This window comes from Macrobrachium nipponense, chromosome 11 (assembly GCF_015104395.2).
Source record: "Macrobrachium nipponense isolate FS-2020 chromosome 11, ASM1510439v2, whole genome shotgun sequence".
NCBI lineage: Eukaryota > Metazoa > Arthropoda > Malacostraca > Decapoda > Palaemonidae > Macrobrachium > Macrobrachium nipponense.
The window spans coordinates 22,578,324-22,593,323 of record NC_061087.1 but is presented as its reverse complement, the minus strand read 5'-3'; the positions used below and the strand labels follow the sequence as shown (position 1 = coordinate 22,593,323).

Sequence of the window (15,000 nt, the reverse complement as noted above, 5' to 3'; positions counted from 1 at the left end):
GTTCTGGACATGCAAAAGATGATGCAATCTTTCTAGAAGCTTCTAATATGACGTAACTTTACAGAAAAATCGTGAAATCTGCACGTGGTTATCGACAAAGAAGTACGCTTCTGAAACCAGTCATGAACGTATTAGCTCAACAAAGACACATACTCGATCTGATACAGAAGTGCCTTATCAAACGTGATGACAGGTTAGGAAAGCAAACGTAGAGCTCGAGTTCCTCTAATCTTGAGGCGATGACAAGTTACCAAAATAATTTCTATCTTGAAACGGACAAAGTTAATTTCTCTCTCTTTCATTCTACGTTAATATATTCTTTTACATTATGTTATGCGAAATCTGAACACACATTTTAGAAATCTATAACTCTAAGCTACTAAGAGATTCAGGGTCTCTGTAACACAGTTTTTTGGACTTTGCTCCTTGTCAAAGCATCGGATGTAGCTGAAAGTTGACATATGTATATTTTACAACCACACACAAATTTTGTCAGCATTATCAATAACCCAAACCCGATAGTTTTAATTTTTATAGAGTAAAAATGATCTAGCCGATGCCATGGCCAATGATTATGAGCCAAGAGTCGAAAAACATTCATTACGTAAGCAAGGTAAACAAACACCTTTTTGACTAAACAAATGTTGCCCCCCCATCCACCAGACAGAAATTCCATCGGCTCTGAAACCCAAAGACTTTATGAATGGCGGAACGATACATAGATGTGGGTGGGGTATCAGTGCTAGCATAGTAGTACTACTGTAGCAGTAGTGCCGCAACAGTATAGCAGTAATATACATGAATTAAACGTTTAGGCCAACTGCTGGGATCCTTGAGGATCATTTAGCACTTCTTACAACTACTCGAGAAATTAGTTTTTATAGCCAGAAGTTAAATTTTCTAATCCAACAATGCCCATGGTAGCCTTCAGTGTTATCCTGAATTATAGCGAGGCGAAAGTGGGTGGAGCCTCATGAAGTCACCATTCTGACGATAATTATTGGTGAAGGTTTAAAGCCAGTATACGGTACCGACTATTATTTTTCAGTAAATAGGTAGATAGCCAATAAATAAAACTTGCTTGACATTGGGTATAGCAGTTATCAAATCAAGCTTGTCCACTATGTTTTTGATAATTACCAACTATTCCCTACATCTTGTCAATCTGATTGTGACCTATAAAGTAGACTGTAATTTCTTTGGAAACTTATTTTGGGAGTTAGACTAATAATCGAAGTGTTTTTGTATTTATTAACATATTTTGTTGGTTTGTTCATTATGACAATTATCAGTGGAGAGGTTCCAGAGTTCATAAAGGTGTACTGCTTTGCTTGTATTTAAATTTGTATGTCATTGTTGCCAGAGGTTTAGCCTTCGTTACGTATAGCCAATCATCCATCGAGAAAGAGGGAAGAAATGCTGTCATAAGTTACGTAACGAGTGCGTTCGAAACCTTTTCTCTGAGTAAGTTGGCCCGTCTTCAAAAAAGGTCACTTTCACATTATAAGTACCAAATTTATTCAACCTACGTAGTGCAGAATACACTCAAAATTTATGTGTTGATATAATATGTATTCTGAATAAGCGTTATATTTATGAGATGCATAGATAAAAAGTTATTGCGAAAAAACCCGTGTTACAGAGGCCCTGAATCTCATAGTAGCTAAGGAATCTGAAAAATGTTGCAAAACTCTATATATAACATTTCATACATTCAAGAGAGGAAGATATATACGTTATTAAAGTAGCAACATATAATGATATATGTATATATTTGTATATATATATATATATATATATATATATATATATATATATATATATATATATATATATATATATATAAGTATGAATGGATATTATCTGCATATATTCGCTAGGTGTCAAGCTCTGGAAATAAACAAAATAGTGCATTAATATTTTTGCTAATTTCATATTTATCATTATTTGTATATTTTCATTTCTTCCAAACTAAGCCCACTTAGGTCTTCCTTAGAATAGCATGTATAATAATAATAATAATAATAATATAATAATAATAATAATAATCATAATAATAATAATAATAATAATAATAATAATAATAATAATAATAATTTCTCGTGGGTTACCAGTGCCATATACTACTAATAATGAAATAATCATGCTATATATTTTCTACAAGTGCGACATTTTAGTTTCATAATTCATATAAAATAAAATGTTTCCTTTCATCAGTTTCTTTCTTCTTGCCAATCATCAGCTTACATACCAAAGCTAATTTTCTCCGATAGATTTTCAAGAAATTTTTTCAGATTGTGAAAATTCTAGTCGTATTTTTTCCTTTCAGATTCCTTTATTTTCATTCTGTGAGACCATTTTCATATTTACACTTGATAAAAACACTAATATCCCTCTTTGCGTCATATATAGATGGAAATATATCAAGGAAGGTTTTACTCATTATATTCGATACCAGTGGTTTTAATAATAATAATAAAAGAACTATTAATTTGGTGTTTCCTAAGGACGTATATGTTAAACAAGAAGTGACAGGTATCGTGGACATGTAGAGCAAAGATTATAGTTCTCAGGTAGTGTTAAGGAACGAATAGGTTTTTCAGCCTTAGGTTTGCAGAACTCTTTACGATTCAGTTACAATTTTGTCAATTTTACGTTGATATTGTCTCCATACTTACTGGGAACGTAATCCAAAGCATACAATGAACGTAAATTATGTCTTAGAGCTATGGTTACGGTTAAAAGTCCCAGGCCGTTATTTCATTTCACGAGGTTCTACTTAATGCTATTAAATGTCTTCCAATTTGTTAATGCAATGCTGTTCACTGGAAAATCTGGCAGATTATTCGTCAGTTGTTTTCACTGAAGCAGTAAGGACCGAGACTTAAACGTCATTTGCAGCCTTTGATTACTCTAGTTTCATGGAACTAAACTACTGCTATGTCTTTGTTATCTTGGCCTTAATTGTGTGTACTTAATTTCATGTACCCTGTGCCCAGGGGCACGTGGAATTTCACTCAGTGAATTATTACCCAGTGATCAACTGCTACTTCAGGGAAATTTGCAGTACCACCAATTATAAAAAGATCACTGTCGTCACTTGGTAATTATTGGTGAAACAAATTTGAAAAATTACTCTCATAGAAGTTGTTAAATAGATCTTAATTTGAAAAATACTCCCGTAAAAGATGTTATTAGTTATACGGAGCGAAGAAGAGATAAGTCAGCGTAATGCCCATTCTTGCACGTGAGTACATATGTAATCACGTTTTAATTGTTTAAATAGCTAGTGCTATCGTAAGAGATCGCTCCTAAGGTTTCAACACGGGCTGTCGGTGACAAAGTAGTCATTACATTCAGAATGATCGTTAATTAAGAAGACTTCACAGACAAACAAAATAACAATTAATATTTCATGACTTATGATAATTATTTTAAGCAATCTCACAAGTCTGCTTGTCTACGCTCTCTCTCTCTCTCTCTCTCTCTCTCTCTCTCTCTCTCTCTCTCTCTCTCTCTCTCTCTCTTACACACACACACACACACATACACACGAATTATGTAAATAAAAATATCTCAGAAAAGTTGAACGTCGATAGCATATATATATATATATATATATATATATATATATATATATATATATATTATATATATATATATATATATTTATGTGTGTGAGTGTGTGTCTGTGTGTGTATGTGTGTGTTTATGTGTGTGTGTGTGTACGTATGTATGTATGTGTGTGTACAGACATACACATGCACTTTACATTTAGCTTTCATGTTTATGTAACTAAAGAGAGTAAGTAAAGATATAGTATCTCTACGTGATTTTACTGTTAGCAATTATACTTTTTTGCTAGGTTTACCTAGCCAGCGAATGTAAATATTGTGGCTATCATACAAAACATTCTAAGGCTTTAAACATTTTTTTATTTCAACCATGGAAAAAATCTACTTCTTAATTAGAGACTAATAACGACTAATACTTGGTTTGGGAGGCACAGATGCTTGAGCTTGTAAAGTTTCAGATTTTTCTATGAATAGTTAGAAATAACAGAGAGAGAGAGAGAGAGAGAGAGAGAGAGAGAGAGAGAGAGAGAGAGAATGGACGCGGGGGTTGGGGGGGGGGGGTGTTGGAGAAGGAAACTGTGTAGAGGTGAGTGTAAATTATAGATTTATGATTAACAGGGGCATTTGGTCAGAAAGAATTTGGAAATTTTTCCAAACATGGGATGAAAAACAGACCCGGAGAGAGAGAGAGAGAGAGAGAGAGAGAGAGAGAGAGGAGAGAGGAGAGAGAGAGAGAGAGAGAGAAAATTATGTGGAAGAGGATGAAAATAAAGATAAGAGCATGCACATTTTTTTAGACATAAGATGAAAAACACAGACTCAGAATGAGTGTATGCAAAAAGAGAGAGAGAGAGAGAGAGAGAGAGAGAGAGAGAGAGAGAGAGAGAGAGAGAGAGATAATCCTGTGGACAGGATGGAAATAAAGATAAGAGCTTGGACATTTTTTTAAACATAAGATGGAAAACAGGCCCAGAATGAGTGCGTGTGTAGAGAGAGAGAGAGAGAGAGAGAGAGAGAGAGAGAGAGAGAGAGAGAGAAACTCTTGGTCACCGTGACCATTATCATCACTTCGGGGCAACGTGCGAGGTGGTCTAAAAAAGCTTACGACATGACCTTCCTTCGTTCCCCTCCCGACCCATCGTCATTTCCCGGACCTTCGCTTGAAAGTTCCACGTAAGAAAACTAGTTCCTTCGGAGACTTCTTCAACTTTCCTTTCGAGTCAGTCTGTTACGAATGCGTTAATTAGTGCCTCTAGTGTTTCACTTTGATAAGTTGTGAGCGGGTGATTGTTACCTGTAATGACTAACACACCTCCACTATTGTTGAGTCTAGCTTAAGTTGAAGGGATGGGTGATTATATTTGATAAGCTGTAAGCAACAAACCATAATTTTTCAGTCTGATAAAATTCAAAAGAATTGGTGACTGATTGACAAGCTGTAAGCAGTACACCATCATTTTACAGTCTGATTAAATTTAAAAGAATGGGTGATTGTTTTATAAGCTGTAAGCAGTAAATAATCATTTTACTGTTTGATTAAATGAAAAAGAAGGAGTAATTGTTTGGTAAACTGTAAGCAACGAACCATCATTTTTCAGATTGATTAGAATAAAAAGAATGGGTGATTATATTTGATAAGTTGAAAGCAAGTGATTGTTACCTGTAATTATTATTAACCCTCCAATATTGTTCAGTCTAACGGAAATTGAAAAGAAAGGATGATTAAAATTGATACATTAGATCAGGTGATTGTTACTTGTAATTATTAACAAATCTCCATTGTTGTTCAGTCTACTTTAAATTGAAAAGACAGGGTGATTGTATTTGATAAGTATAGATCAGGTGATTGTTACTTGTAATTAACAAATCTGTATGATTGCTCAGTCTGACTGAAATTTAAAAGAAAAAGTTATTATATTCGATTTGTTGTGGGCAGATGATTGCTACTCGAAATCATTAACAAACCTCCTAAGATTGTTCAGTCTTACTGAAAATTATGAGAAAGGGTGATAATAATTGATAAGCCTGATTTTGATTTTTACCAGTAATTATTAACAATCTCCATCCTTGTTCAGCCTCATTTTAATTTTTACCAGTAATTATTAACAATCTCCATCATTGTTCAGCCTGATTTTGATTTTGACCAGTAATTATTACCAATCTCCATCATTGTTCAGCCTGATTTTAATTTTTACCAGTAATTATTAATAATCTCCATCATTGTTCAGCCTGATTTTGATTTTTACCAGTGACTATTGACAATCTCCATCCTTGTTCAGCCTGATTTTGATTTTTACCAGTAATTATTAACAATCTCCATCCTTGTTCAGCCTCATTTTATTTTTACCAGTAATTATTAACAATCTCCATCCTTTTTCAGCCTGATTTTAATTTTTACCAGTAATTATTAATAATCTCCATCATTGTTCGCCTGATTTTATTTTTACCAGTATTATTAACATCTCCAATCATTGGTTCAGCCTGATTTTGGATTTTTACCAGTATATTATTAACAAATCTCCATCCTTGTTCAGCCTCATTTTAATTTTTACCAGTATTTTACACAATCTCCATCCTTGTTCAGCTCATTTTATTTTTACCAGTATATTAACATCTCCATCCTTGTCCTCTGATTTTAATTTTTATGACCAGGAATTATAACAATCTCCATCTTGTTCAGCCTCATTTTAATTTTTTACCAGTAATTTTACATTCCTCCATCCCTTGTTCAGTCTGATTTTAATTTTTACAGAATTATGCATACTCTCCATCCTGTGTTTCAGCTCATTTTATTTTTACCATAATTGTTACATCTCCATCCTGGTCAGCCTATTTATTTTTACCAGTATTATTACATCTCATCCTTGTTCAGCCTGATTTTAATTTTTACCAGTAATTATTAACAATCTCCATCCTTGTTCAGCCTGATTTTAATTTTTACCAGTAATTATTAACAATCTCCATCCTTGTTCAGCCTGATTTTAATTTTTACCAGTAATTATTAACAATCTACCGATCATTGTTCTAGCCTCCATTTCAAATTTTTTTTAAATTGTTACCAGTAATTATTAAACAATCCATCCATCATTGTTCAGCCTAATTTTTAATTTTTGTTACCCAGTAATTATTAACTAATCCCACCATCATTGTTCAGTCCTTGGATTTTTATTTTTACCAGTTAATTATTAACAATCTCCAAACATTGTTCAGTCCTGGAATTTTTATTTTTGTACCTGTAAATTATTAATCAATCGTCCAACCTTATGTTCAGCCTGATTTGTATGGAAAAGATGAAATTTGTACAAGTCTAATTGAGATTGAAAAGAATGGGTGAATATATTTCCTATAAGCTGTGAGCAGGTGATTGTCACCTGGAATTATTAGCAACACTCCGCCATTGTTCAGTCTGACTGGTATATAAAAGATGGGATGTTTATATCACAAGTCTCTGACTTTGCATTTTACAAAATACAAAAAAAATCTATTCTTAATAATAAATGATAATAAAAATGGCATGTTTATACCACGTCTCTGTCTTTGTAGTTTCAAAACTACAAAAAATTTTGTTTTTAATTAATGATAAAAAATGGGGTGTTTATACCGTATGTCTCTTAATTTATAACTTAAGACCTACAAAACAATATTTTTAGTTATAATAAAAACAAAGCATTAATCATAATGAACAAAGATAATCATTAAGTCGTACCCAGAAATTTGTCTGACGGAAAGAGAACATATTAAAGACACATTTAACAAAATTTATTCAGTAGGTTAATTAACTAAAGTTATTCAACTTGATAATAACAGCGGTATCAATTTGCTAAGAAGGGTAGGCCTTAATGCTGCCCATAATTTGACTCGTTATAGTCAAAGTTTATTGTTTTTTCTAGCGTTACATTAGCCTGGGCTGGAGAACGCTCTTGGAGTCCCTGAGTGACTTTTCTTACAGAAAATATAACGAGGCCAAGGGAATCTGAATGTCTGTTTATCTCTCTCTCTCTCTCTCTCTCTCTCTCTCTCTCTCTCTATATATATATATATATATGTATGGTATATATATATATATATATATATATATATATATATATATATATATATATATATTATTCCTCTATATACTTTACACTTCCAGTTTTCGGTAAGTGTTTATGGGATGAGACTGCAGTCCCATGCAAAGGGGACCATGCTCCAACGGCGTCACATCCCCTTAAAACCAATATGTCACACTGATTCTGAAGTTGTTTCATTTATATATATAACTTCTCTTAAACTGAGAATGAAGACTGACGCGTCCTGCAGCCTAAGCTCCGAAATAGCATATGGCTTAGAGTTTTGAAAAAACTTATTGATTCCTGCCGAGAGAGAGAGAGAGAGAGAGAGAGAGAGAGAGAGAGAGAGAGAGAGAGAGAAACTTAAGCTGATTTTATAAGCGTACTCTAAGTCATCATAAATTCATATCCACTCTGTATCCAGTGTTAGGCTAGTGGGAATAAAGGCATGACTAAGTATGACAAATCAGTGTGAACTTGAAGGAAGATATTCGACTTCTGGCTTTTAAAGCATCCTGCAAACCACTGGGACTACTAGAATGTGTCTGAGGAAAAATATGGGGCTCAACCTTTAAAAATTCTTTTGGAGGAAATCTGAAACTGGTCTACTTTCCTTTCAATATTGCACAAAGCATCGGGGGCCACCACCGTAACTTTACTTAAGGCTGACGTGAAATAATAACATTAGGACTTAAAACCAAGTCTCAAAATGTTTATTCGTGAATACGAAGAGTAATCGTGCACAGAAAACGATTGACACTGGGCATGAATACTTGTAAAATATCACAAAGAATGATATTCATATTAATAAGTAACGAGTCAGCAGCTGTCAAATTAACAACAAACTATTGTTGCTAAACGCCATTGCTTGTGACTTACTTCCCACTGCATGCCTTTTCTCCACAAGCTTTTAACGAGCCGAGAGGGTGCGACCTATGGTTTTACTATAACGAATTTTGTATTTTTTTATTTTTTTTTTTGGGGGGGGGTGGGGGAGGAGGGGCAGAGGTTCAAGCAAATAACAGCAGATGGAGGCTAAGTAAGAATGGACAGATGGTGCAGTATGATTACGAACTTGATTATATATGAGTGTATTCAGGTGTGTGAGCTATTATAACTCATATATATTTATTTATATATATATATACTATATATATATATTTATATTATACACACACATATATATAGTATGTTATATAATATATATATATAAATATATTAATTTTCATATTTAAATGCAGACATACAGACTCTAGGACTTGTACATAAGAGAGAGAGAGAGAGAGAGAGAGAGAGAGAGAGAGAGAGAGAGAGAGAGAGAGAGAAAGCTATGCAGTCTAATTTAGGGGCATTTAGAGCAGGGCACATCTTCTTCTGAAATTATAGCCTTTGAGAATGTTATTCGTTCTTTCTCACATATGCCTCTGGTACTCATAAATCTGCCTCTCATTTTACTTTTTAGCGACCCCTCCCCCTCCTCTTCCTCTTTCCTCTCTCTTCCCCAACCCTCTCCCCAAACGGAGGACCCCTCCCTCTAACCCTCTACCCCGGGGAATCGTCTTCCCCAGGAAGATTGCAAGATTGCAAAAGCTTCTAGGCATGTACACATATATATAAGGCTGAGTGCACAAGGAACCTGCAACATACAACCTTTTGTTCCCGATTGAACGACAGCCTCTTCCTCTCTCTATCTCTCTTTTGTCTGTCTCACACACATTTCTCTCTAGCTATTACTAACAAACACCGAAAAAGTTTTCGATCTTACCGAACACGACAAGTGGCTTCTGAGGACTTGTTTCTTTTGACGCTGTAGATTTGCAACTTCGGTTTTGTAGAGGGACATCATCTGCCACGATGTTCAGCAAAGTTTTATTTACTGGTGAGTATGAGGTTTTCTTCATCTTTCTTCCAATTTTGTTATTTGCGTCAAATTTACTAGAATATTCATTTTTCTTCGTCCCAGAGTATTTAAAAAAAAATCTGAGATACAGACTAAAGAAATTCGCTTATTTCAAGTTCACAACAGGTAACTAACTGTTTATGATCTGTTTCCAATAGTTTCTGGCCATTTTGCAAAATGTTTGCAAACATTTAAGAAAAATCTTTTGCATATAGCTCCGAAATAAGATGCAAATGTTTGCGAACATAGTTTCCCAGTGAGGATTGGGCTAAGTATATTTCAGTCATTCAGGCCACAGGAAATTTTTAGGGAAGACACGTTGATTAGGAGAGATTTGTCATAATTATAAATTGTTACGCATTTTTAAATATTAATTAAAGTATTATAGCCCGAACGCATGAAATCATACCGAAATAAAATATACCAAAAAAAATATACAAAAATGTAACCTCAATGTTGATGTTAGGAAAATGAAAGCGAATTATCAAAACTGCCGAAATTTTGCCCTTGTAAAAGTATTAAGATTAAAACAACAAAGACTTTAAACGTAAGTACAACTAAGAACTCTCAAGATTCCTTTTTCCAAACATTTTTGGAAAATTTTCTTTACCGAAAACAACTGAATCCCACGATACCAGAAGTTGAGTTTAACAGGTACAAAGACTCAAAACAGAAAGAAACGAAAAAGTATGAAATAATTGCTTGAACATGTAGAAATGAACCTTACTCCCCTGAAAGTATAACTGACTTTTAGGAACTTCCTCCAGGGAAGAAGGCACTCGGTTCCCATTTATGATCACTTTCTTTGACCTTCTTTGAAGCCAGGAAGTGATTTGCACTCTCATGAACAGTTTATTGCACGAACGGTCTCTTCCGTATGCTCTCATAGTGTTAACTGCGGTCTCATCGGTGAAACTTTGATTTTCTGTCATTCATTTTGAGTGTGGTTTTAGCTGACTGAATTTCTATTTCCATATGTATAATTGTTTGCGTATGTCTTTATTTATCTTTTTTTTAGTTCTTCCGTGTTTCTTTACTCTGAATTTAGTTCATGATTTTATTTTGTTATTTACCATAAAGATTGCCGGTATATCTTTCAAAATTTGTATAATTCATCTTGCTCAAAAAATCAAAGTAGATGCACATGACTTCATTTATATAAGCGAATACCACGGGGAAATGATAGGCAGAAAGTCAGTACCAAGCGCCTTCTCATTTATTCAGGCATCGTCGGGCATAATTCATCTTATGTATTGTTTTTCAAGCTGACCTAATTCATGTTCTCATTGATTTTAATTGTGCGATTTCAGAGTTTTTTGCAAAATTTTCTATATTTCTATTTGAGTTTATTTGGTTTAAGCGAATTCATATTCAGTACTTTTTACACTTCATATTTACGGATTTTTATTTTGTTCGTTTCTAGTTATTATATACTATATATATATATATATATATATAGATCTATATATATATATATATATATATAATATATATATATACTCCATATGGTTATATAACTGTCTCTTTTTTGTTGTTGTACCTGCGGTGTTAATTTGGTCAACGCGTGTTCTTTTTCTCTAGTGACTATTTAGTTTTTCATTTTTTTCACTTTTTTATTTTTTCTTTAATTCCTGATCACAGCTCTACTGAATATAATCTCCAGACAGTAAAATTCCATACACCTTTTGTTCTATTTTGTTGTCAGAACCATTATCGACTGAAGAACTTAAATGAGAAATTAATCAGATTATATTTGAATATTCTGGTAATAATAAATTTTTTTTTTTAATTCGAAAATAAACTGACGGTATCGGTATTCATTGTGTATACCTCTCGTCTATACACATTTACATGTGCTTGCTCACATATGTTTTCTCGCAAGCATAGTATTCATAATCATCATGTATTCACTTTCTACGTCCTTCTTCTTCTTCTTAGCCTTGATTGGCATCAGCTTAGCTCAGCAGCAGAGTTATTCTGCGCCGACGAACGAATTTAACGGTAACGGAGGAACCGGTAACGGCAACGGAAATGGCAACGGATACTCGTATCCCAGTGCCAACGGCTTCACCAACGGCGTCGGAGGAGTTGGAACCGGCTTTAACGGTGGGAACGGAATTGGAGCCGTCAGCAGCAACGGTTTCGGTTCCGTCAGCAGCAGTGGCAACGGCTTCGGCAGCGCCAACAGCTTCAACGGCAACGGCTTCGGCAGCGCCAACGGTTTCAACGGCAACGGCAACCGCTTCCCCGGCAGCGGAAACGCCTTCGGAAACGGCGGCTTCAACGGCAACGGAGCCGTTGATCCCATCAGCGCCTTAGCCGAGGCCATCGGAGGGGGCGGAATCCCCGGACAGGACTATCCCATCTTGGCCTCCGTTCCAGACACCGGGTTCACCTGCGACGGCCTCGTTCCCGGATACTACGCCGATACGAGCGCCGAGTCCAGATGTCAGGTAGCTGTCTCACATTCTCTTTTAAATTCATATACAGCGGTTGCGTTTGTGCGTGCGTGTGTGTGTAAAATGTATCCGTAAGTTTTTAAATCGAATAATATTGACATGCTTGTATGTGAATGAAATTTCTATAGCCGTGTTTGTGTTTTTATTTTTATTCTGGTATGTTATTAAAAGAAAATAGTTCGATATAAGATGTAATTTCTATGTACGTATTTGTGTGTGGGTCTTTTTTTTCTCTCTTTTTTTTTGTATGTACTTCAGAGTTGCTAAGCAAATACACTTCACGTTTGGATGTATGTGCAGCAGTCATGAATACAGTTGTGTATGTACGTATGGCAATCATGTATGCGTATAGTCGTGAAATTTTGTTTTCGATATATAATCTTACAGTGGCTTCCTTGAATGGTATGTAACAAGCTTTTCTTAAGTTGTCATAGATTTTCAGTTGACTAAAAATTATATTTGGTACAATTATGAATGCAATTATATGAGTGAAGTATGTGTGTGTGTGAGGAATAATTTTTTATATATATTTGTAATATTATGGTGAGTTCCACGAGAAGTTCAAGGCTATATATATATATATATATATATATATATATATATATATATATATATATATTATATATATATATATCATTGGCTCCTCTTATTTATTGAGGCTATACCATATATATATATATATATATATATATATATATATATATATATATATATATATATATATATATATTTGCAAATTATTATCGCTCCTATTCCCCCCCCCCCCCCCCCCCCCCCTTTTCACAGGCTTTCCACATCTGCCAATTTGACGGGAGACTGGACTCCTTCCTGTGTCCCAACGGCACAATCTTCAACCAGCAGTACTTCGTGTGCGACTGGTGGTACAACTTCGACTGCTCTACTGCCCAACAGTTCTTCGGACTGAACTCCGAGATCGGCCGCGTTACCGGAAACGGCAATGGTAACGGTAACGGCGTAGGCTTCGGCAACGGTAACAGAAACGGCAACGGCGCCAACGGAAACGGCTTCGGCAACGGAAACGGCAATAACGCCAACGGTAACAGAAATGGCGCCAACGGAAACGGATTCGGCAACGGTAACAGAAATGGCAATGGTGCCAACGGAAACGGCTTCGGTAACAGAAACGGCAATGGCGCCAACAGAAACGGCAACGGCGCCAACGGAAACGGTTCCAATGGCAACGGTTCCAATAACGGATATGACTACTCAGGACCGGCCCCCGCTGCTCCTAATGGATTGTACGGCGCACCTTCGAAATAAATAATTTCGCCTTAATTAAATGAAATTTGAATTTTGACTTCATGATTGTCGCTCACGGTTCAACAACGACTTTCTCTCTGTCGCGAGAAGAGGCTGAGACTCGTACTAACAATAATTATTATTTAATAATTTAAATATTATAACGTTATAGTATACTATTAGACCAAGCTTTGTTTTCCTACTTTTGGATTCCAGTGTTCATTTTCTTTCTTTTTCTTTTTCATAATTTTTTTTTTTTTTTTTATCCATGCGCACAGAAACGCCCACATTTAAAAGCTATCTGTCCACGTATGCGCTTGTATACGAAATCTTATATTCGCTTTATTGAATTTTTTCTTCTTTTCGCATCTTCAATGGTGTTCCTAAATCTATCCTGAACTCTCCTTTCAACAAATCCTTCAGTGACTCCTTGTAATGTATCCTTAATCCTCCTTTTATGTATCCATTATGTCCCTTTTTCATACAGTAGTCCTCTTTCAAGTTACTTTCTTAGGGAATTTCAATGCTCCATTTAAAATGATCTTTTCCACCCCTTTTCTAAATCTCCCTTTCTAGTTAGCCACTAGCCTTCTCCGAGGTGTCCTCAACGTCCCTTCCTAGGAAACTTCAATGCTCCTTTTATAATAATTTTCATCACCACTTTCCTAAATTTCCCACTCTACTTATCAAGTGGTCTTCTTCGAGGTATCCTCAGTATCCCTATTTAGGTAACTTCAATGCTCCTTATGAAATGATCTTCACCCCTCTCCTAAATCTCCCTTTCTTGTTATAATTATGGTCTTCCTAAGGGTATCCCTCAACATCCCTTCCACAGTAACTTCAATGCTCTTTTTATAATGATCATCACCCCTTATCCTTTTCTAGCTAGTTATCCAATGGTCCTCTTCGAGGAGTCCTTAATGCCCCTTCCTTGTGAACTTCCATAATAATAATCTTCATCACCACTTTCCTAAATCTCCTTTTCTACTTATCCAATGGTCCTCTTGGAGGTATCCTTAACATCCCCTCATAGGTAACTTCAATGCTCATTTTAGAGTGATCTTCATCACCCCTTTCCTCCTATCCAAAATACTCCTTTTAAAGCTAAATCCAACCTTCCCTACAACGCATTCCTCAATGCTCTTTTTCAAGCAATGCTCCTTAATATATCTCGACACTGGACTAAAAGTGGAAGATATATCAACTATCTGTCTTTACCTTCGTTACCTTTAGTCAGTTGATTCCAGAACAGATCGTCAGGTTACTGACTTTGTAAGCTGACCTTTTTGTATCCAGCTATTCAGCACTATTACATATTCCTGTGAGTATTCACAAGAATGCACTCATGTTTACAAGTGTTACTACTTTTGTAATTTCCCTGTGCCATATTTTCCCATGTTACGTTGATATATTTTTTATTTGACCTAGCTCTATCCATTGTATTGTGTACAAATGAAATAAAATGCATCAGATCAATAGTATTTTATATAACCTTTGTTATTATTATCATTATTAATACAGTAAGTAATCATATTCAAACAGTTCAGGGTAAGGAAGACAATTATCTTGCTAAGCAAGAGTCTTACGAATAGGATGAAGCTATTGCTCGTTAGTGGAAGACAGTAAAGATTGGGGTAACGAACAAACAGTAAAGGTGAACATGAAATATGCTTACATACATAGTTGTCGGAGAAGTTAACAAATGTGAATGCGTTAATGATAAACGATGTAGGTGGAAAAAATAAATAGTGACTAAT

At 35.1% G+C, this 15,000-nt stretch overlaps 2 protein-coding genes across 3 annotated transcripts in view; one reads left to right on the top strand and one right to left on the bottom strand.

The window, feature by feature from the left end:
• Window positions 1-15,000, bottom strand: part of LOC135196437 (uncharacterized) — a 304,074-nt gene that overhangs the window by 174,117 nt on the left and 114,957 nt on the right. The gene's annotated exons all lie outside the window — the stretch shown is intronic.
• Window positions 9,282-14,701, top strand: LOC135196185 (ATP-dependent RNA helicase glh-2-like). Its single transcript, XM_064222813.1, has 3 exons — window positions 9,282-9,503; window positions 11,463-11,977; window positions 12,770-14,701. The coding sequence occupies exons 1-3, from the start codon at window positions 9,479-9,481 to the stop codon at window positions 13,262-13,264; spliced, it is 1,035 nt and encodes a 344-aa protein (XP_064078883.1). The 5' UTR covers window positions 9,282-9,478; the 3' UTR covers window positions 13,265-14,701.